Source organism: Seriola aureovittata, chromosome 21, assembly GCF_021018895.1.
Source record: "Seriola aureovittata isolate HTS-2021-v1 ecotype China chromosome 21, ASM2101889v1, whole genome shotgun sequence".
In the NCBI taxonomy this organism is placed as follows: Eukaryota; Metazoa; Chordata; class Actinopteri; order Carangiformes; family Carangidae; genus Seriola; species Seriola aureovittata.
Window position 1 is genome coordinate 12,711,250 of NC_079384.1, and position 22,141 is coordinate 12,733,390.

The 22,141-nt window shown below is 40.2% G+C and overlaps 5 protein-coding genes across 6 annotated transcripts; 4 read left to right on the forward strand and 1 right to left on the reverse strand.

Moving 5' to 3' along the window:
• Positions 1 to 246: 246 nt before the first annotated feature.
• On the forward strand, positions 247 to 1,804 carry LOC130162850 (L-seryl-tRNA(Sec) kinase-like). Its single transcript, XM_056366687.1, has 5 exons — positions 247 to 375; positions 838 to 1,035; positions 1,135 to 1,210; positions 1,309 to 1,402; positions 1,501 to 1,804. Exons 2-5 carry the CDS (start codon positions 983 to 985, stop codon positions 1,731 to 1,733), a joined length of 456 nt encoding a protein of 151 aa, XP_056222662.1. The 5' UTR covers positions 247 to 375; positions 838 to 982; the 3' UTR covers positions 1,734 to 1,804.
• Positions 1,805 to 2,053: 249 nt separating this feature from the next.
• On the reverse strand, positions 2,054 to 5,969 carry LOC130162847 (zinc finger protein Pegasus-like). The gene is made up of 4 exons (XM_056366684.1): positions 5,830 to 5,969; positions 5,489 to 5,644; positions 5,209 to 5,397; positions 2,054 to 3,996 (listed from the first exon to the last, which is right to left on the reverse strand). Exons 2-4 carry the CDS (start codon positions 5,622 to 5,624, stop codon positions 3,065 to 3,067), a joined length of 1,257 nt encoding a protein of 418 aa, XP_056222659.1. The 5' UTR covers positions 5,625 to 5,644; positions 5,830 to 5,969; the 3' UTR covers positions 2,054 to 3,064.
• Positions 5,970 to 6,198: 229 nt separating this feature from the next.
• Positions 6,199 to 10,539, forward strand: acadsb (acyl-CoA dehydrogenase short/branched chain). Its single transcript, XM_056366583.1, has 11 exons — positions 6,199 to 6,310; positions 6,588 to 6,750; positions 6,846 to 6,946; positions 7,041 to 7,247; positions 7,476 to 7,646; positions 8,130 to 8,255; positions 8,341 to 8,433; positions 8,529 to 8,618; positions 8,737 to 8,874; positions 9,186 to 9,285; positions 9,787 to 10,539. Exons 1-11 carry the CDS (start codon positions 6,278 to 6,280, stop codon positions 9,861 to 9,863), a joined length of 1,299 nt encoding a protein of 432 aa, XP_056222558.1. The 5' UTR covers positions 6,199 to 6,277; the 3' UTR covers positions 9,864 to 10,539.
• A 2,950-nt stretch (positions 10,540 to 13,489) lies between these two features.
• hmx3b (H6 family homeobox 3b) lies at positions 13,490 to 16,023 on the forward strand. Its single transcript, XM_056366303.1, has 2 exons — positions 13,490 to 13,964; positions 14,243 to 16,023. Exons 1-2 carry the CDS (start codon positions 13,685 to 13,687, stop codon positions 14,833 to 14,835), a joined length of 873 nt encoding a protein of 290 aa, XP_056222278.1. The 5' UTR covers positions 13,490 to 13,684; the 3' UTR covers positions 14,836 to 16,023.
• A 626-nt stretch (positions 16,024 to 16,649) lies between these two features.
• Positions 16,650 to 20,928, forward strand: bub3 (BUB3 mitotic checkpoint protein). Of its 2 annotated transcripts, XM_056365185.1 has the most exons (8): positions 16,652 to 16,819; positions 17,604 to 17,798; positions 17,899 to 17,968; positions 18,088 to 18,239; positions 18,955 to 19,113; positions 19,291 to 19,468; positions 19,686 to 19,902; positions 20,471 to 20,928. In XM_056365185.1, exons 2-8 carry the CDS (start codon positions 17,604 to 17,606, stop codon positions 20,478 to 20,480), a joined length of 981 nt encoding a protein of 326 aa, XP_056221160.1. In that variant the 5' UTR covers positions 16,652 to 16,819; the 3' UTR covers positions 20,481 to 20,928. The 2 variants fall into 2 exon arrangements, with proteins under 2 accessions (XP_056221161.1, XP_056221160.1); XM_056365186.1 differs by lacking the exon at positions 20,471 to 20,928 and having other exon boundaries at positions 16,650 to 16,819; positions 19,686 to 19,906.
• Positions 20,929 to 22,141: the final 1,213 nt, after the last annotated feature.

Genomic DNA, 22,141 nt, shown 5'->3' on the forward strand with positions numbered 1-22,141 from the left:
CATAGACCAAATAATTACTAAGGTCACACATATTCCCTATAAGTATCAAAGACATTGCAAGTCATTGTCCTCATTGTCGTCCCCCCACCCCCAGCACACTGAATGGAAGTTACACAGACACGCCGTGCTGCAGTGCATTGAGCAGTTCATGAAAAAACCTGAAGTGTTGGCCGAGCTACCAAGCAAATGTCAGATCAACAGGGCTGCGTGGGAACAATGCATTCACACTCTGCTGCAGCCTGAAGGTTTGGACCACTCTTGTGCTGACCGGACTCCACTTCTCTTTCTACTGGATGACAACTTCTACTATCCAAGCATGAGATATGAAGTGTACCAACTTGCAAGAAAGCGTGAGCCTCTGTTTTCTGTGTACAGGTTAAACCACTGAATGTTTGCGAAAGACTATGCTGGTAGTTTTGCAAGTTTTAGCCCATACATTACAATCCTTGTATATTTTAGATATCTATTTAAAATTTTTAAAGGACACTGAGCTTATATATTGATTTCATGCTTCAAACTTATCAAAATCCTTGAATCCAGGAGCTTTCTGCAAGCACCTGAATGCACCAGGGAATGTTTTTAAAAACATTGTCTTGCAACAGAAGACCATCATTTTGGAGCATTTAAAGGCAACTACATGTTTACTATGATGAATAAGTGATTCCAAGAAAGTGTCAAGACTTCAAGTAAATTTGTGTTAGTGTTACTGCTGCTGGTGGCTGCCTGGATGACTGGGGAAATAAATCATTTATTATTTTCTCAAACATGCAAAACTGCCGTCATGCAGTTTAAATAGTTGCCCCTTTGTTTGAATTACTCAGTCAGTTGTCTTTGCAGATTCACTGGGGTTCTGCCAGGTGTATCTACACTGTGATTTGGAGTCCTGTATCAGCAGAAACCAGAGCAGGTCTGAGCCCATTCCCACTGAGGTGATATTAGAGATGGTGAGGCGTTTGGAGTCTCCAAATCCACAGAAGAACCCATGGGAGACAAAAAATATTTTTCTCAACACTACAATTTGTCCAAATGTGACATGTAAGACAGCAAAACAAGCAGTCACTAACACTTTTTACTGAAGTGCAATAATTGGATATTATTTGGTCACATCTGTCTGTGGATCTGACTTGTCTTCAGCCAGAAGGTAATGGAGTTGATCTCCTCTGCACTGAGCAACCCGCTGAGCCCTGTAGAGGACAACACTGAACAAAAGGTGTGTAAGTGTTAATAAGAATTTTAATATATGCAACTAGAGTGGTGGAAAATGTTTTGTTTATCTATTGTTATAAATTGTTGTCCTGTACTATGCAGGAAGCCGCCCGTCTGAAATGTGCCTCTAGTGTGGTCCACCAGGCTGACCAGGCCTGTCGCCGCCTGATCTCTGAGGCCATGAAGACTGCCAGAGGTCAGCTGAGAGCTTCAATAATATTTGACATTTCACTGTTTACTCACTTTGTCATTTGCAGCCCTGTCGTAATGATACATTTGTCACCTTAACTTCAGAAAAGCAAGTGTCCTCTGAACACATGAGGTCTCTGGCGACCCAGCTGAATGAATCCAAAGCAACATTTCTTCACAACCTGCGAAAACAGTTGCTTCAGGAAACGTCGCTCACTCAAGAAGAGGACTTTGATGTGGAACGTGTGGTGAAAAGAGCAGTGGATGTTTTCGACCACGAGAAAAAGGAGATCTTGCTGAGAATCATAAATGACTTTTTTCCACAAAGCAATATTTAATTGCATCCAGTCATTAGTGAATGTGTGTAATTTGTATTTAATTAAATGTAAATAAAATGCTGGTTACTTCAGTTTGTGGAACATTGTGGCATCATTTTATTTAGAAAGAAAAACTTGAAAGAAATATTTTTTAAACACTCAATAAGCTACTGTGTAGTGGCCATGTATGTGGTTTCTGCAAATATGGTATAAAATGTTGATCAGATAACATCTTGTTTGTCAGGATACACGTGGTATGAGTTTAAATTGATAAGAGCCCATTAATCTCAAAGTTACTATCTTCTGTCCATTATAAGTTAATCACATACAAACAACTTAAACAACTGAATAAGTCTTTACTTTAGACCAAGATTACAAATACTCTTATTATTATTTCCACAAAATCAGAAACTACTACTTAAAATAAAAAGTAACATTATTTCACATTACATCATCACAGGGTTACCCTGGATCTTTACAGTGCCTCAACATCAGTTACTACACAAATAAGATGTGGCTACATTGAAATTTGATTTTGTACTAAAAATTGATATTTACGATACAACAAAGCTACTCAAGACAATTTATAAATAGTTGTAGAAAATGGTATAAATTAATTAAAAAAAAAAAAAAAAAACATACTTAAATCTATCTAAAATATTACTGACTCATTTGGTTGGACACTTTCTACAGTCTATGGAGTGAGGTATAAATAAATATCAGAACAGCAAGCAGGATTATGATGAGTGTGGCTGGACACAAACCTAAATTTTGGACAGAAAATTAGCCACGCAGGCCGTCGGTCTCTGAACATCCCACTTTAGTTTCTCACAGCAACATAAGTCCAGCTTATTTAACTGAGATAGAAACTTTGGTGCATAATTAGCTGAACAAGCGATACACAGATGGTGGACAAAAGCCCTGCAGTGAATACAAAGCTGGGGAAGTGAAGTTTAAATACTGCTAACTGGTCTTTGATTTAAAATGTCTCATATGTAGCTGCCTATGTAATAGTTTTTTACTGAGAGAGCTGAGTGAAACCCTGGTGAATCACTGCAAAGAGATAAAATGTTGCAAATCCCCAAAATCACAATGATATTCTAAACACAAGCAACACCAACTGTAAGATCCTGGAACTTACGCTGTACTGCAAGGTGTGTCTGTGGTTTTGTCCATTCACAACTAATATTAAGGCTCAAAGTTGAGAGTAATGTAGAACTGTAAGGCAGAAATATAATGCAGGTATTGAGTGTAAAATAGATTGTGTACATAACAAAAATATAAATCAGTGTAACAAGCAAAATACTGAAAACAAGAATCTATGACTCCATGTGGTTCCTTGTCACAAGCAATCACTTTTGATGTTGGCCGCGGGCAAAATGGCATGCAAAGTCGTATTTGTCTATGCACATGTGTCCACAGATGTTGCACTGGAAAGGATGTTCATAGCCATGACAACCCATGTGAATGGTGTAGAGGATATTGTCAGAAAAGTGAATATCACAATGCTGGCATTTATGCAAGAGCTGTTGATCCGGTATGGTCAGGGCAGGAGTAGGTGTGCTCGGCTGGCTGTTGCTAACACTCGCAGTAAAGGCGTTCATGTTGTTGGCGAAACCGAGGCCAGGAACAGGACTACAAGTGCCGTGGACCGAGGTGGGAGATTCTTTTTTAGACGGTGACGTCTGCACTCTATTTGAACACAGTGCAACCTGTTCACTAGAGACCTGATGTATGAGGATGGGCTTCTCGTCTTTTAAGGACTCCCTGTCTGGGGATGCAGCAGTCTGAGACTCAGGGTGAAGGTCGGCCAACTGGCCAGCAAGTGTAGACAGCTGGTCCAGTGGGTGATTAAACGTCAGATCATTAGCGCCCCTGTTGCAACTGTCATTCTCATCCACCTTGGGGAGATTCTTATACTCACCGCCGTTCAAATGGTGGTGAATCTTGTGAGACAAGTCATTCAGATAATCCGACTTTGGTATCACCATGGGCGGAGGGTTGAAATTAATGAGTAGTCGCCTGCTGAAGCCCAGCGAGCCCGTCCTCTTCTGCAAGGCGCTCAGCATTCTCTTGTTGGAGAAAGGAGAGCGAACGACCCTAGTGGGCAGGAGTTTGTGGCGGCGGCGACGGTGGTGTGACAGGTTGCTGCGGTCGCTGCAGCGGAAGGCGCAGAGGTCACACTTGTACGGCTTCTCTCCTGTGTGTGAGCGCATGTGGGCTTCTAAGTGGCGCTCGTACGCTGAAGCAAATGGGCACAGCTGGCAGCGGTGAGGCTTTTCTCCTGGGTTACAATCATGAGAGGAAATAAATGCAGTAAGGTTGGTATTAGATATTCTACTGTGAAAGAGTAAACAGCAGTGACACAATAAGTAAAACGTCTTATGTGTGCTGCACAAGGGATTGTATAAAGTAGGGCTAGATTATACAAACAAAAAACAGACAGCAATAAGATCTTCCAATATTTCATCCTTAATTGTCTAATTAATGTAGATCACATTGTAACTGTCTCCAGAATTTCAAATCATTTTGACATAAATGTGGCTTACTAATTATTTAGAGAGAATTGGCATCATTAACAACATAAAATCCTGGCATAGAAGTTACAACAGATGTCAGAGTCAAATCAGATTTAATTTTTAAAGCCAAAATCATAACTTTTCCTCTAGGGGCTTAACAATCTGTAGAGCATACAACACCCTTAAATCAGAAAACATAAATCATAGGATAGCTGGGTTTTGGAAATGTGTGTATTCAGTTTTTGACCAACTAGAATTCCATTCAAACTATGTGTGACTCATCGTTATTTCCAACCACTGTCGTGTACTCTTGAGCAGTCACATAAGATTTTGCATTTCATGAGACCCTGCCCTGGGTATGTGGACATGGGAAGACTAAGTAGTATCACTGTCTCCATTAGGGCTGCAATGATTACTTTCATTATCAATCAATCTGATCTGCCATCGTTTTGTCCAAAAATGCCAGAAAGAAGTGATAAGTGCCACTTGTAATTTCCCACAGCCCAAGGTGATGTATTCAAATTTCTTCTTTTTGTCTGTCTAAAACTCAAACATGTTATATTTACTGTTATAAATGACAAAATGTAGCATCAGATCCTCACATTTGAGAGGCTGGGACTGCGAAATGTTTGGTACTTTTAATTGGAAAAATTACTAAAACAATTAATTGATTTTATAAATAATTGATTATATTTCTGTCAATCAGCTAATCAATAAATTGAGTAATCATTGCAGCTCTGATCTACAGTTTATATTAGAAAACTTATACAGTACAACTTACATATACTGTATTATCTGATTGGGAACATTTCCACTGAAAAAAAGTAAATTTTACAAATGTAAACTACCTTAATGACCCCCACCTTGAGAGCCACTGGTATACGACAACTCAGTAGTCTAGATTGTTTGCAGTGTTTCAATAGTAACATTTCGGCCATGGTGTCCACCTAGTGAATGAATGCAGTGGAAACACTAACCTGTGTGGATGCGGATGTGCTCTATTAAGCGAGCCATGCCCTTATTGGCATAGCTGCAGTAGCTGCACTTGTACTTCCCATCGCAGGTCCTCTCCAGGCCGTCCATCTGTACGTCTGCCCCATCCTCAAGTGGCAGGCTCACCTCCACAGACGGAGGGTCCAGACCATTTTGCTCACTTCTGGGTGCAGCTACAAGCAAACACACCATGACTTTAACATCTTACTCTGTATTTATCAAAGACACAGTGCTTTTTTTTAATTTAATGTGCATCTTTCCCACCGGCTTGAAAATGCTCCGCTGACTCTTTTTCTCCACAAACAGAGCCTGAGATCATGTTGACATGCTGGGTTTGCTGTGTCAGGTATTCTTGAAATTCCTTCACAAAATCCACAGGCTCGCTCTTTATCTCTTCCATTTCTTCCGTCTGTGTTGAACCTGAGGACATGAGTTAATAATCAGACGTGTGACAACACAGCTTTGACATTTGACAGTTAATGACCAGCAGAAGCTAACCTAACTAGCTGCCTATAAAACACGTTAGCTCATAGACGTTAACAACAGTACTAACGTCACCTAACACCGGTTATTTGACACCATATTCACCGCAGTTCATATCTTACCTTTCAGTGACTGAACAACATTGTCGCTAAACAGAGAGAAATGTGGAAATGGAGCCCCTCGGGATAAATTATCGGCTACAATCGTTACCAGGTGAACGCTTGACTGCTTCCGCTTTTTTTCTCTGATACCCCTGCTTGTGTTCCGCGTGTACCCTAAACGTAACTGTTGGGTACTTCGGGTACCATCGGAAAAAATAAAACCATCAATAACGCACATACAAACGAGTCCCAAGAATGCTTCTCGCACCAGTGGTACACTTTTCCTGTGTATTCTACTTATTTCTATTCAAAGCCACTGGTAAAAGGTAACTATGCCCAACAGCTTATATTTATTTAGTACTTACTCAAAGGTTTATCATTACCAATGTTCATCGTTATTACACAACCACTAAATTCGACTCGTACAAGAGGCACTTGAAGGCAGCATGTAAACATTTCGTAACAAAGCATGGCTGCCCCGTTGGTCAGGATTTTCTCAAAGGTGAGTCTAAATATTATGGTCATATTTGTGTGCATTTGCGTTATTTCTGTGCCGATTTCAACATATTTGCACTGTATTAGTCCTTTATCCTTGGGTAATCTGTCTGCTTCTTGCTTACGTGACGTTGTTAGCTAACAGACGGCTAACACTAGCAGACAAACTAACTTGCTAACTCCAAAAGAAACGTCTAAGTTACTGACTTCTGCCATTAATGGCGAATGGCGACCGACATGACTGTAATATTTTTCTTCCAACTTGTTCTCTGTCCTGCTTTTAGTCTTGCAGACAGATCTCTCGACCATGGGGGACATGCCAGGCTGGATGGAGGAGCCTGACCACCAGATCTGCCCCAGATATGGCTTCAGACCAGGCACCTGGGGTGATCTCCTTTCCTCCCCTTCAGACGTATTCAGAGGAGGAGAGCATGATGAGGGAAGCAGGTGAGTTGGGAATCTAGTAACACGTATCCAACTGGTGCTTACAGCTGGAGACAGAAATACCTGAAGCACTGAACATCTGTCTTGTTGTTTGACAGTGAAAAAATACGCACAAGAGCGCATCGCCCCATTTGTGTCAAAGATGGATGAAAATTCTGTCATGGACGAGGAAGTGATCAAATCTCTCTTTGAACAGGGTGTATGTAATTCATTTAATTCACGTGTCATTACATTTAAGTCATTGCCAGTCTCTCTTTTTTCAGTTTGTTGACTCTGATATTGAATATTCACAGCTCATGGGCATTGAGATCGACCCGGAATACGGCGGCACTGGCTCTACGTTCTTCTCCTCCATCCTGGTCATCGAGGAGCTGGCGAAGGTGGATCCCTCTGTGGCTGTGCTCTGTGACATCCAGAACACACTGATCAACACACTGTTTGCCAATCTGGGTACCCCAGCTCAGAAAGAGAAGTACCTCAGCCGACTCTCAACTGACACGGTGAGCAATTTGACGATATGTTTCTAAGTATAAAACACTATTTTTTATTGTGGCATGAATCAAATGGTGCTTTCCCCGTTGTAAACTGAAGGTGAACACAGCTAAGACAGAAACATTTTGCTATTGAACAACTGGAATACATCACCTGACTGACTGTGCATGTTCTACACCACATTTACTGGAATGTTTCCCTACACTTTCTCATGTACCTTTTCTCATGTCACACAGGTTGGAAGCTTCTGCCTCTCTGAAGCAGAGTCGGGGAGCGACGCCTTTTCTCTGAAGACACGTGCTGAAAAACACAAGGACTATTTCATCATCAACGGATCCAAGATGTGGATCAGTAATGCAGAGCATGCAGGTGTATTCCTGGTAATGGCTAATGTGGACCCTTCTGCTGTGAGTAACTGCCCATCTTGTTACCTGTTTTCAGGCAAAATACTCAATCTACTACTTTATTTATTATATTTCGCAAGGAAAGATCTTAATGTAAAAATACTTCATCTTCTTTGCTTAAATCCCTATGAATGTGCTATAGAGTCAAATTGATTTTTATCTAGTAATTGTTTCAGCCTAAACAACTTATCATTGATATGTTCCCGCATCTCTCTCTGAGTTTCCACGTGGAATAATGTCACCCAAAACAACAGAATCACAAATTATGAACCTAAAATTATAAAGATCACCAAAATCTAAAGATTTAATCTCGTCAAAAGTTTTTTTTTTTTTTTTTTTATCACAGGCCTATCGTATTGGTTTATATTACATTCTACTGGTTTTACTTTTATAATGTTCACACCCTGTTGACACAGATGCTTTTAATACTTCCCTGAACACATCTATAATTACAAATATAATGTCAGATTGTCCTGTGATTGACAGGGTTACAGAGGCATCACCTGCTTCATCGTGGATCGGGACACTGAAGGCCTTGAGATTTGCAAGAAGGAGAACAAGCTCGGCCTGCGAGCGTCCTCCACCTGCCCACTGAACTTGGACAATGTCAAGGTGATACCAAACACATTGCTGTGTACCGGACGAATGTGAAACAAACCTGCTGTGACCTTGCTTAACCGTGTGCTCTCTGTTGTAGGTACCAGAGAAGAACATTTTGGGACAGATCGGTCACGGGTACAAGTATGCCATCGGAATGTTGAACGAGGGCCGGATTGGAATCGCAAGTCAGGTAAACCATATTTAAAACAAGCTAAATTTGATCTATTCAAGATGACAACATGTAAAATTTAAATGTTGCATGAGCTAAATCATTTTGTATTTCAGATGCTTGGACTGGCACAGGGTTGCTTTGACCACACCATCCCTTACACCAGACAGAGGACGCAGTTCGGAAAACGCATCTTTGACTTCCAGGTTCAGATCTCCATTCTTTTACGTAACATGTTTGTGACTATTCACATTAGGCCGGTGGCCGGTGTATTGTTTAATGAGCGCTTACATGTATGTTGTTATGGTGCTCTCTGTATTCCAGGGCCTGCAGCACCAAATTGCCCACGTGGCAACGCAGATCGAGGCTGCTCGGCTGCTGACGTACAACGCCGCTCGTCTGAAGGAGGCAGGGAGGCCTTTCATTAAGGAGGCCTGCATGGCTAAATACTTCACTGCAGAGGTGAGCTTCCTGATTCATTGGCTACAGTTCATTAGAAGGTTTTTAGGATTGTTAATGTATATTTCTTAGCATGAATTGTGATTGTTTCCTTGGAGCACTGAGCTGTTTTATCAGTCATACATATTATTCTATTCTGATCTCTTTTGTGTTGCTGAATCTTGATTATTCTCTTCATAATTCATCTGTTTCATAAGTTTTTGTTATATGTTCTGTAATCTCTGCGTTATATATGCCGTTATTCTATATTCTCTGAAACTCAGTGAATTATCTCCCTAGTTAAATTCAAGTCATTATATTATCTTATGTTTCAGGTTGCAACCCTAACCACATCAAAGTGCATCGAATGGATGGGAGGGGTGGGCTTCACCAAAGACTACCCCATAGAGAAATACTACAGAGACTGTAAAATTGGTGAGTATGACTAGAAAAATACTTGTTGTGTTGTGTTTGCTGCCTGTTTTGTGAAAGCACTGTTTAGATTAGAGGTGGTTTAGGTGACTGAGACTAAAGCTACGCTGTGGAAAATGACACAGCTCATGAGGGCTGCAGGGAGGTCAGGTGTAGCTGTTTGTGATTGGACCACTGCGGGGTGGAGCGTAGGGCTGATAGCAGCGGCTGTAATCGGACTCTGTAGGAATTCCCCTCTCAGAGTGTCATTATGCCAACACACAGCCAAGGGAACTTGCCAGGGCAAAATGTCACTTTTCCTTTCATCGCCTCCATTTCAGCTCCTCAGTTCTCCAGCTGGAGCAGCGGCATAATGAGCCTCCTTTGTCTCCTGATAGTGAAAGCTGCAGATTCGTGTAGTGTGCAGGGGAATTTGAAAAAATTGACCTTGTGTTTTTTTTTATTTATTTATTTTTTTGTACAGCAGGAATTTATTCTAATGCTTTGTTTTGTCTTCATGTGCAGGCACCATTTATGAGGGCACGACGAATATTCAGCTATCCAGTATGGCAAAGTTCATTGATAAGGAGTATGACCACTGAAACCATCTGACTGGAGCCTGGTAGATTGCACTCTGCTGTGTTACACTCCATAGGTTTTTCTTTTCTTTTTTTTTCCCCTCAAATGACTTTGGTGGGATGAATGCAGCAATATTGCATTGTTGTAGAGCTGCTTTCATGTTTTTAGAGCTTTGTTGCAGTTTCAACTTGTACACTTGTAAAGTAGTTCCCACTATTGATGTTACTGATGTAGTCACAGTTCCCCAGCTTTGAGGTTAAAGTTGCTTTGGTGTGATAATTTTTTTCATTTCTCCATTCATTTTCTATCACAGCCTTTTTCATATGTAGATCTTTACCATTTCCTCTTGTCTATATTTGTGTTCTTCTGCTTATTGTTATGTGTTGATGAATCAGGTCAGAATAACAACTATGTGTTGCAATATGAGAAGGAATTTTTTTTTTTTGAAAGATATTAATTGGGGTTTTCCTTGAATGTTCCAATGCATACAGAAGGTCTGATATGATTGAGATCAGTAACTCAATAGTGCATTTTCTTTGCAGCATGGCTGTAACAGTCCCTGCACTTACATGCTCCATAAATACTGTACAGTGCCTTACTGGCAAAACGAGAAAGCAATTTCACATCTTAAGAAGAAATTATATGTAAAGAGTGATCTGTCAATAATTGACAAAATCAATAAATGTGAAGTATACTGTGCTACGATCAATATCATCTTTGGTTTGAGTGAGGCGTCGCCTGGTTGCAGATTAATACCAAGTTCTGTCACTAGATGGGAGCATTCTACAGAGTGACAGCAGCACTCTGAGATGAGGCAGCTTCTCAGTGAAAGAGCAGTCAATTACCACGTCTCATAACAGCCTGTCACCTCTAATGATATTTTATATCAATTTAATTATGCCGGTGCTTCAGATGAAAAGAGCCTGCCTTGCATAATTGCCTCACTGATCATTTTACAGGTGAGATTGATTACATTTCTGTGGCCTATATGCTGTGTGAAATGAGGTGTATTGTTTTACATGTGTCCAAATCTACAGACCCTTAAGAGCTAGTACCCATGGCCCGTTACAAAAAATGTATATGTTACTTGCAAGGTATCTGTTTAACAACAAGAAAGCTATTCATTACTGAAGGTAACATAAGTTATTTATTGACAGGAATGGAAAAATACAGAGTCATAATTGCGCAGTGGTAGAGATTGGAAGTATTGCTACCAAATTAAGACATGTTTAAATTTATGATTTCCATGAAGTTAATGGATAACAGTGTATTTTTATACACTAACTGTCTGACATTATGTCATTTTTTCCTTTAAAACTAAATAAATGCTGCTTTAACAGGGAAGTATAAAAGCTCTTTCTCTTTGGTGCCCCTAAAAACCCTCTATCTAACAATATACTGAGAGGGAAAAAAAAAGGTAAAATGGTCTATAGAAGAAAAACAGACAAATATATAAAGACATTATGTTATCTCCACATATTTTATTGATCACTCCATTTACTGAATATGGTTCCAAAACAATGAAATGTATAGCTTAATACTGTTTTATGTCATGGAAGAGAAGATCGAGTATTGTGATCATAAGATTATATGTACTAATTAATATATGATAAATATTGTGTGTCTTCTATTGACACTTTGTCAAAAAGCAGTTTTGGAGAGTATTTCCACATATGAAGGAAGATGAAAAGTGAGATGTCTGTCAGACAGAGAATGACCATACATACATTGCATTTCACCACCATCAAATCGTGTAAAAGAAACTGAACTATTTGTATTTCAGTGAGCTGCTGAAGAAGTATAATTTAGTCCCGGGTCTTTACTGAGAACAAATAATCTGACATGATGTAATTAGATATAAACCTCTGTACTTCAGGTTAATCTGAGGATGGTGTTGGTGTTATTGTGTCACTTTGAAGTGAAGATGACAGATGCTCAGACAGACTTATTATAAACATATTCATTCATATCTGATTAATAAGATCAGGCATTTCCAAAATCACTTAAACACCAGAACTGTAAAGGGGAAGCACGGGCCTGCGTTTGCATCATTGATTGAGTGTACTCTGTTTTCCCCTCTGATCCACTCTGACTTGTTCTGTCTATTGAAGGAGCCCCTGCTTAATGAACATAATCTGATGAAAACACAGCTATCTGCTTTTCACTTTGAATTGGCAAACGCAGCTCAACTGGCCTCTTTCTCCGCCCCCATCTTTAACGCAGCTATGAGACCTCTAATTATGCAGGGATTCAAGTAGCTTTTCACAAAACACAGTGTTGTCCTTTAGAGCTGAAGAGCGCTCCATGAGCTAAAAGGACAGGCTGCATGTTTGTAGGTTGAGCAAATTCAATTTGTTTGATTAGTTCACTGTATCTGCTTCACGTTTGGTTTAAATGATGAATCTCAAATGCGTCCCATGTTGAGTTTTTTTTTTGTTGCACATTTTCTTTTATTTTTGGCCATTTTATCAGGATGTCTGAACCAACTTTCACCCTAAATTATACCTCAGTGTGTGCACAAAAACACTGAGGTGCCTTTTCATCAAAGGCCTGGAGCCACAGACATCATTTCTTTGTGTTTCATTCGGCTGTTTGTCAGTGACAGATTTGTTTGTCGATGCAAATGACATTGCAGAGGCCAGATGTTGGATTCAAGAGTCCAGGATCCGTCATACCTCTGCATCTCAATCTGTAATTTTAGTTACAGTTTTCACTCTCAGATTTTGTGTCTTTATTTTCTTCTTATCTAATCACACTCCTCCATATTAATGTCTCATTACACACACAAATATGACTTGCTGCATCCACTATTGTAGCAAGTGACAGAAACAGGACCTTGTTTCATGCATTACACCACCTGCTGCCATTGTAGGCCTGCAGGCTTTTGTATAGAAAGCTGATTTGAAAAGGCTTTATCACAATGGTAAGCCTTCAGTTTGATGTCTGCCTGTAGCACTTCCTGACTAATAAAATTACACTGGAGTCAATGAGCTCCGGTCTAGGTGAAATGCACAGTGCGTGTTGCTTTCCTGTTGCGCGAAGGTGGAAGGGAGGAAACTTGAAATGCAACAGATGAGTGACAGGTTGAGCCTCAACAGGTCACAGTGTTCAGCAACAGCTTCAGCACACAAATAGAGTATTAAAAAAATGTTCAATCAGTCTTGTGCAATAAAAAATAAATATAATACTACTGTTACGTCAATCTATGTTACGTCATTAGCTTGATACTATTGTTTAATATATCTACCGTGGTTTACATTAATGCGTAAAATCTATGCGTAATTTGCGTAATATTTGTGCCAAGGCCAAGTTGCTCAGCAATCTGCCTTCAAATGTGATAATCTCTGGGCCATTTATTCAATTTACTGACCGGTGATTGCGGCTCGCGCACGCCCCAAAAACCTTGAGACATTTTCCTCTTTAATCTAATTGGATGATAACTGTTGAGCCCGAAGCCAAAACGCTTGCGCGGCCCTTTTTTTTCCCTTTGAGTCTATTCTCGTCACAGCCCCCCCCCCCCCCCCCCCCCCCCCCCCCCGATTCATCTCAAACCCCATTTGCTATTGTACCTGCCCAATAGCAGAGACCGAGCGCGTTTTAACTCGGATGGCATTTTTTATTTCATCATTACAATCCGGCGCAAGTTTGACGCAGTGATCTGTGCGCTCTCACTCCGATCATCCTCAGGAGGTGGACGCGGCTTCGCGCGACTCTTTGTTTTTATTCTCTGTCTCCTTCTCCTATGATTTTAACATAAACTATAAACCAAGAAAATCTTTTTTTTAAGGCGTTTTTCTCCCTTTGATAATTTTTGATGGTTATCCACATCGGACAGTAAACGGTGATGGCAGACTCTGATGCTCAAGAGACTCGCCAACCTGCAAAAGACTCGCCGTTCTCCATAAAGAACCTGCTGAACATCGAAGACAAACCCACGAAGCCTAAAAGCTTCCTCGGCTCGTCCAAAGGAGTGTTTGAAGGCAGCTTCTTCTCTCGGCTCGGTGACTTGTCTCTCCCACGGTTTGAGTTGCCCACACAGAGAATTGGACTATCAGGGCAGTATCTGGAAAGAGCGTCCACCTGGTGGTACCCATACACGCTCGGGGCTCATCTGAGGACCGGGGGTAAATATTAACTACTTTATCTCAGATAAGGATCCGAATTTAGGTGAATTCTACAGCAAAAGGCCTGTTGACATATTCCATATTGTGAAAGGATATGTGATTCTCATAATTAGATGCTTAATTACAAGGAATCATGTCATATAAACTCTCGATTAGTATCAATATTTTAACAAAATGAAAGACGCATAGGCCCATTCCGTAGGGTATAGTACGTATTGAAATACAGGTGATTGCCTTTGCAGATCACGTTTGTAAACTGTAAAATATCTTTTTTGCAGGGTCTGAGAAGGCCAACCTAAGGGAGGCATCACCGGCACCGGACAGGCGCTCCCCGGATCTCCAAAAAAGTGACCAAGATGTCAAAGAGGAAAGCGCCGACGACGACATCGCGCTGGACGAAAGTGACGCGGAAGAGCCAAAGAAAGAAACAGACCACGGGGACGACTGGAGGAGAAAAACGGACGAGCTGGACTCCGAGAAGAAGCCCTGCCGGAAGAAGAAGACTCGCACGGTGTTTTCCAGGAGTCAGGTCTTCCAGCTTGAGTCCACCTTCGACATCAAGCGCTACCTTAGCAGCTCGGAGAGGGCAGGCCTGGCCGCGTCCCTGCACCTGACGGAGACGCAGGTGAAAATCTGGTTTCAGAACCGGAGGAATAAATGGAAAAGGCAGCTGGCCGCGGAGCTGGAGGCGGCCAACCTGAGCCATGCGGCGGCGCAGCGGATTGTGCGGGTTCCCATACTTTACCACGAGAACGGAGCCCCAGAAACAAGCGGTGGCCCCGCTGCAAACTCACCGGGGAGCCAGTCACTCGTGGCTTTTCCCCACCACATGTACTATTCCCACCCGGTCCCTCTGCTGAGGCCTGTTTAACATTGACTGTCATTATGAGCTGTAAATATGTTTTTAAATGAGTGACCTTGATTGAAAAAAAATTACAATTTTGTATATTTTGTAGCTTCAACGGGCACAATGTTAGGTCATATTATTATTATTATTATTATTATTATTATTGTTGTTATTATTAGGCTATTATTATTATTATTGTTATTATTATTTGTAATGATTCTTTATCCTGCTGAAGTGTCCTTGGGCAAGGCACAGAGTCCCTATTACAGCCCTCAAAGGTGTTGCAGAGGGATACTAGAAAATTATTATTATTATTATTATTATTATTATTATTATCTCAAAAGTGGGTGAATATATTTTAATGTATTCCATTTGAAAAAAAGAACTTGTTTTGAACAGGGTTGACTGTCCATATGTATTTTACAGAGAATTGTGTCAGTGTTTGTAGCTAAAAAATGTGGAATTTAATATTTTGATATTTTCCAATATTGTGCAATACTGTTGGCTTCACATTAGGCTACCAGCCTTTGTCACCTATAGTTCACTTTTACAGAAAAAAACGATCCTTTTCTCTTTGTAATAGTGAGGACAATCATGTGATCCTTAAAAAAAAAAAAAAAAAAAAAAAAGAACCCCCGAAAAACTGCAGGTGTAGAGGCAATTGTTTTAATGACGCAGTGTTTTCCCGGTAATTTCAAAGCCATGAAAGAGCCAAAAATAGCCTCTGTTTTTATGTATGGTTTTCTTCTGATATTGTTATTGAAATTCTGTATATTATATGGTCTTACACTCAGTAAAGATTTCGTTCCAAAAAGAAATGTATGTATCCTTGATATAAAAGTGATGCACAAGGGCAAAGAGTTATTCATTTCAGTCATGTCGTAAAAAAAATCTTGTTTTTCAATCATTTGTGAGGATGGAGTGATCTATTTGAAACATCTCAGACGACATATTAAGGCACAATGAGGTTATGGTGCTCTCCAAAATAAAATATTACCTTTGAATCATTTTAACAGTTGAATAATGATGGCCATCTTTTTTTTTTTTAATCTGGTAACTTTAGAATTTTTGAGCTTCAATTTGAACGGCATTTGAGAGCCTTTTTTTTTTATTAAGGTGTTATCACTGATCTTGTTTTGCTACATAATATTGCGCTTTCTTTAATGAAAACATTACATTCTGGTAATTAAAATCAATAGGCTGTAGAATAAGGTGGACATGTGGAAATTAAATGCAAATCTGCAGAATTAAAGAGCCAGGCGTTGTTAATTTTTCATAAATTTAGCTTAACCACACTATTTTTTCTTCTTTTAGATGGAAGAGTTACTTTTCTTTTTGTTGGCACCTGAGCAGAGATCTGTAATCGCCTACTACATGACCTGCTGGCCTAGGCCTATATGAGATTAGGAGTTACTTAAATATATTAAACCTGTTGTTTTCTCTTCTTATCAAATCAAAGAAGAAGAAGAAGAAGAAGAAGAAGAAGAAGAAGAAGAAGAAGAAGGAAGGTTACAACAGCCTGATTAAACCAGCATAGACCTGTATTCACAGCTAGCCTCAGAAGTTACTCTAGGCTACATTATCGTGTTTGTATATTTGTAATGTATTTATTTTAAAGAAAGACATAATAACTCAGAAAACACATCCCATCTCATATGTCAATGAGAGAGAGAGAGAGAGAGAGAGAGAAAGAACGAGAGAGAGAGAGAGAGAGCGGAATAGTCCTCTGTCATGTGACCTGCGCCGAGACAACGGAAATATACGTCAAAGCAAATCAACCACTCATATCGCAGGCGGGAATTTGAACATTCATTTCAACCAATGAGCGCCCTCTGGTTTATACGGCAGTGCTTGCTTAGACGGGAGTTAGCTTCACGCAGCCGCCTTTGCTAGCGAGTAATTTCCACGCTACATATATTTTTTGTATTTTATCGTAAAACCAAGGCATAATAATTAGGATTGTTAAACATAAGAATCGTCTTCGTCTGAACGCTACTAAACTGAAGCGGTAAGTGAAGTGAAACTGCTAACACCGGGGCTTATAGTCTTCGTTGTCTTCACTGTTAGCAAACACCGGTGGCAGCAGATGTGGGCTTGGTGTAATTGCTGGATGTAACGGAACAGTTTGTGTTGTTTTTGTGAAATAAAGGGCAAATGCTCTCGCTGGGCTTGAGTAACAACAAGCAGGAAAACCGTTGGTCCACAAGTTAGCTAGCAGATTACTCCCAACTGATCGAAAAAGGAAATTAAAAATGTATTTAAGAAAATCGCAAAGGCATAAAACGCATGCTTTATAGCTCATTTGCCAGCAGCATTGAATTCACGGATGTATTTCCATTTACAGCAAGCCTAAATGGTAACTGCAAGTTTGTTGTCTGATAGAAAGTAGCAAATAAATAAGTGTGTGTTTTTCTTTTCAGTGTAAACATGATAAATGTCTTAAAAGTGATTGATAAGTTATATTTAGAAGTCAAGAACATCTCAAAAACGACTTTGTAGAGGTACTTGCAGAACCAAAAGTACCTGCACAATATAATGAAGTTGAATACAAAGTCCAGGAAACTAATACTACTGTGAAGCTTATAATATAAATGAATAAAGCAATGAATGAATGCGACATAAATACATGTTTAGACAGTGTCAGGTAAGCGTCAATTCAACTATGGTATCCAAAGCTTCAGTTTCTGATGTTATTGAATTAGATTAAACAATATTCTAATCTGTGTATAACCCCTGTAAATTGCTTGGAAGTATCGATTTTCAGAGTTAGTGGTTATTTTGCTCTATTGCAGATGACAGGCTCAAACGAGTACAAGCTGAACCAGGGACCAGAGGACAGCATCTCTGCTGTCAAGTTCAGCCCCAGCACAGCTCAGTTCCTGCTGGTTTCCTCGTGGGACTGCACTGTCCGTCTCTATGATGTCGGAGGCAACACAATGCGGATGAAGTACCAGCACACAGCTCCAGTTCTTGACTGTGCTTTTTATGTAGGTCACAGGTTTTTGTATTCATTTATGTTCCTTATTTTCATGTCAAAGCCTAGAAGTCTGTGGTTCTTACAGGTAATGTTCACCTTTTTACCTGCAGGACCCAACACATTCTTGGAGTGGAGGTTTAGATGCACAGTTAAAAACTCATGATTTGAACACAGACCAAGGTATGTCGCAAGCCTGTTGAATACTGTTAAAAGCTTCTTTGCAGTATCATAACTCTTCATAACTATAATTTGCTAAATTTGTTTATTACATTCTATTGTCTAATGTTCTCCTTAAACAGATACAATAGTTGGAACACATGATGCCCCCATTCGTTGTGTGGAGTACTGCCCAGAGGTTAATGTCATGGTAACGGGTAGCTGGGACAGATCAGTTCGGCTGTGGGACCCGAGGACTCCGTGCAATGCTGGCACCTTTACTCAGCCTGAAAAGGTAGAGCAAAAGAGACACATTAGTGTTTAACCATGTTGTTTGTGTCAGAAAGAGTCACTCAGAATCGCTTAACTAATGTTAGTTATAGTATGGTATAACAAGTATTGTGAATGTGCAAGATTTTATGATTGACTTTCCTGCAGGAAGATATGTTATCCAAACCTCCTAGTTTATCTACTAGTTTAGACTTCATTTCTAAACCTAAACGAGATGGTATTAAAGTCACAATGACATGACATTTTCAGAGTTTCCTGCTCTGATTGAATTGATGTATTTGTCAAAAGAAACAAGATGTTTACGAAGGACATAACACGTCATTTAAAAGAGTAAACTGGCAGGAAGTTACTTGGGCATAGAAATACTTTTATTTATGTTTATGCTTTTATTATAGAATTTTCATTCATACGTACCACTGGTACACAACAAGGTAGCCATTAAAGCTGTTCTGTTCTTACATTTCGTACTTAATGTTCTTACTGTTCATACTTACATTTAATTAGGTACAGATGTTACAACTTGATAATACAGGTTCTTCATAATTATTTGAGTTTATTGTGAAAAAGCTGAATACTACATTATGACCGAGAAAATACAGGAACCTGGTGAAGAAGGTGTCATTTCACTGTGATCCTGTTACCACTGTTTACGTAGGTATTGAGTGAGACATTGCCAGTGTTGTGTCTCCCTCTTGTCTAATACGTTATCTATGTGAAAGGTGTATACCCTGTCCGTGGCTGGAGATAGGCTAATTGTTGGCACAGCTGGAAGACGAGTCCTGGTGTGGGATTTGAGGAACATGGGCTACGTACAGCAAAGAAGAGAGTCCAGCCTCAAGTATCAGACTCGCTGCATTAGAGCCTTCCCCAACAAACAGGTACACTTTGAATTACAACTGACTTTTCATCAGTTAAAGTTTACACAGTTCTAATGAAAGATACAGACAATGAAAACGTGACTGGTTATTTACTAGAATATCATATTGCAAATACAGATTCCTGTGTTAATGTAAAGAAGTCAGATGGTAACTTCATATTTTCTGTCTTGGCTCCAGGGCTACGTCTTGAGTTCAATTGAGGGACGTGTAGCTGTGGAGTACCTGGACCCAAGCCAGGAGGTTCAGAAGAAGAAGTACGCCTTCAAGTGCCACAGGCTGAAGGAGGAAGGAATTGAGCACGTTTACCCCGTCAATGCAATCTCATTTCACAGTGTCCATAACACCTTTGCCACAGGTACGACGTGCTAGTTAGTACTTGACAAAAGCAATGATTTAGTTTGTTTCTGTTATGAGGCAGTTTGCTTTTACAAAGCTCATAAATTTACCTGTGACCTTTTTTGGGTTGAGCTGCAAAGGGTGGACGTGGAACACACTGTTATTACAGATCCATATCGCAGCAGTAACACGGCCTAAATCTTTTGAGGTTGACCTTGAGCCTCTCCTTCTACCAGGTGGCTCAGACGGCTTTGTGAACATCTGGGACCCGTTCAACAAGAAGCGACTGTGTCAGTTCCACCGGTACCCGACCAGCATCGCCTCTCTTGCCTTCAATAACGACGGCACCATGCTCGCCATCGCCGCGTCCTACATGCACGAGAAGGGAGACATCAGCCACCCAGAGGATGCCATCTTCATCCGCCAAGTCACAGATGCCGAGACCAAGCCCAAGTGAGTCTTCCCCACCCCTGTTGTCCCCAGTAATGCATAGTATGGCAGCTTGCTACTCACTGAATCTGTGAGCAGCTGCATTTACAAGGAGCACGTCCAGCTGCAGCATATGCTGATCTGTATCTCTGTCCATCCACCTTTCAATATCCGACAGTTGAAAGATGCACAGATGAGAACTTGAACCCCCCCCCACCCCACGTCTGTGTATCTGTGCTGTCAATGTTCAGACAAATATAAACCTGCTTTACAATGCAATCCATTTCAGTAGCCATGTAATAAATACTACCTGAATGAAACTAGAAACATACATTTTTTTTTTTTTTTTTTTGTAAACTTGTAGCAGTTTGGTGGTAATATAGCTTAACCCAGAAAGCAGCCTTTTCTATAATCAGTTTTACATCATCTTCAAAAGGTTAGTCAGTTTAACTGTATTGATTATGATTTTGCACAGTGTTGAACCTCAAACATGTAGTATTTAATGAGTAGGATATCACTTTCCTCCATGCATTGGTTCAGTGATTGCTCTTCAGTTGATTGAATCTGTTCTCTTCTGTCTTTTGGTTTACAGGTCAACCTAAACCCCCCCTGGAATGGTTCCCTCTGCGTCTGAAAACCTTCATCACATTTGGGTTATCTGCTGGCATCCAGTGTATCATTACCACATTGTTTTCTGTCATTTATTTCCATTCCAATAATAACAGTTTGTTTCTTTCTTGTAAGTAATGTTTGTTAAAATCTTCTTTTCTTTTCTGGCTCTTGTTAAATATTTAATTGTTTCATGTCTGTTCTGACAACTAAGTATTGTTGTTGTCTTGACTAATGTTTCGTATACACCTTTCTGGCATTTTTTTTTTTGCATGGTCATCTTGGAGTCACTGGACATGAATGGATTTTTTTTTTTACCATTTTTGTTGACTCTTAAGATGAAGCTACATTTTAACATGACACTGAATCTGTCCTTGGATCAGTCTTTTAGCACTGATATGAGCTTTGTGAGTATAATTAAAAGAAACATTTTTGACCAAGTCAGTTCATACTCGTAACATTTGTCGCGTTTACTACCTGCGGAAGAAAACCTGAGAAATGCCAGGAATGTGTCGGGGCAGAAGAGGTTGTTCTCTTGATGATGTGTTGAGGGAAAGTGATGATCCACTCGTCTTGCCGAGGGCTCCACTTGCCCCCAGACAGTGACCTGTGCTGATAGACATCAGAGGTCTGCGGCCTAAACCAGATCCTGCTTTAATACTGGGGGAAAATTGGGAGAAAACCACTAAACTGGATGACCTGGCTGCACCTGGCAGACGAGGGGTGGGTGGGTGGAGTGTTAACACTAAAACAAAATGGTCATGAGGCTCACTTATAGATATGCATTATTTTTAATTGTGCATTATCAGTTGAGAAGCCTGAGTGGTAAATCTAAGTTCTGCCAGTGCTGAAACACTGCCAACTTGAGTTCTGTCCATCTTTTAGTTTCACTGCGCTGTGGGTTTGTTTCTAACTCATTTATTGAGAATTACATACAGAGAAACGCAATTTTAAAAAGAAACATTCTCATAATTGTATTAATATAGAAGATAAAAGATGATGTTTCAGTATGCTCGTACTTTTTCATCATTATCGCTGAATTTATCTGCTGCAGTTTTGCGAGTTGTTACACTGGTGACAGAGTCAGACGCAGCGCAGACCTTTTTAATGCAGTATTCTGTAGCGTATGAATGGGAACAGCGAACGCAGCAGTGCCCTGCAAAAGTCTAAGTGGTGTCTTTTTCCCTCAGTTCAGATTTTCAATTGCAACTAATGCAATTTCTGAAGCCCTTCAGCCAAAGCAGCAGGAAAGATATAGATGTCAATTATTCTGTTTAAGAGCCTCAATTTTTTCTAATGGCTCTATCTGCTTCTGCGGTATCCTGGAAATGATTAGTTCGGTTTGGTTAAATGATGTAACTAATTCCCATGATTGTCGATAATGAGTCTGTCTTTGACGTTGGATTATGACTGCAGCTTAATATGAAACGGCATTCGTTTTGGGACATAATTACTGCTTATGAAGCAGATGTAGAATGGCCAGGGGTTTGTTGTTGGGGCTACAGCGAATTACCTTATTTCCTGTCATCTTTGGCTTCCGCTAAATTGGAAAATTGAGTTCTTTGAGTGTGCATTAAAACTGTTAAGGTTTTCTTGTCTGTATTGGAAAGCTATTTTATAGGAGAAAGTAATTTAGCTGCCAATTTGTCAGGTG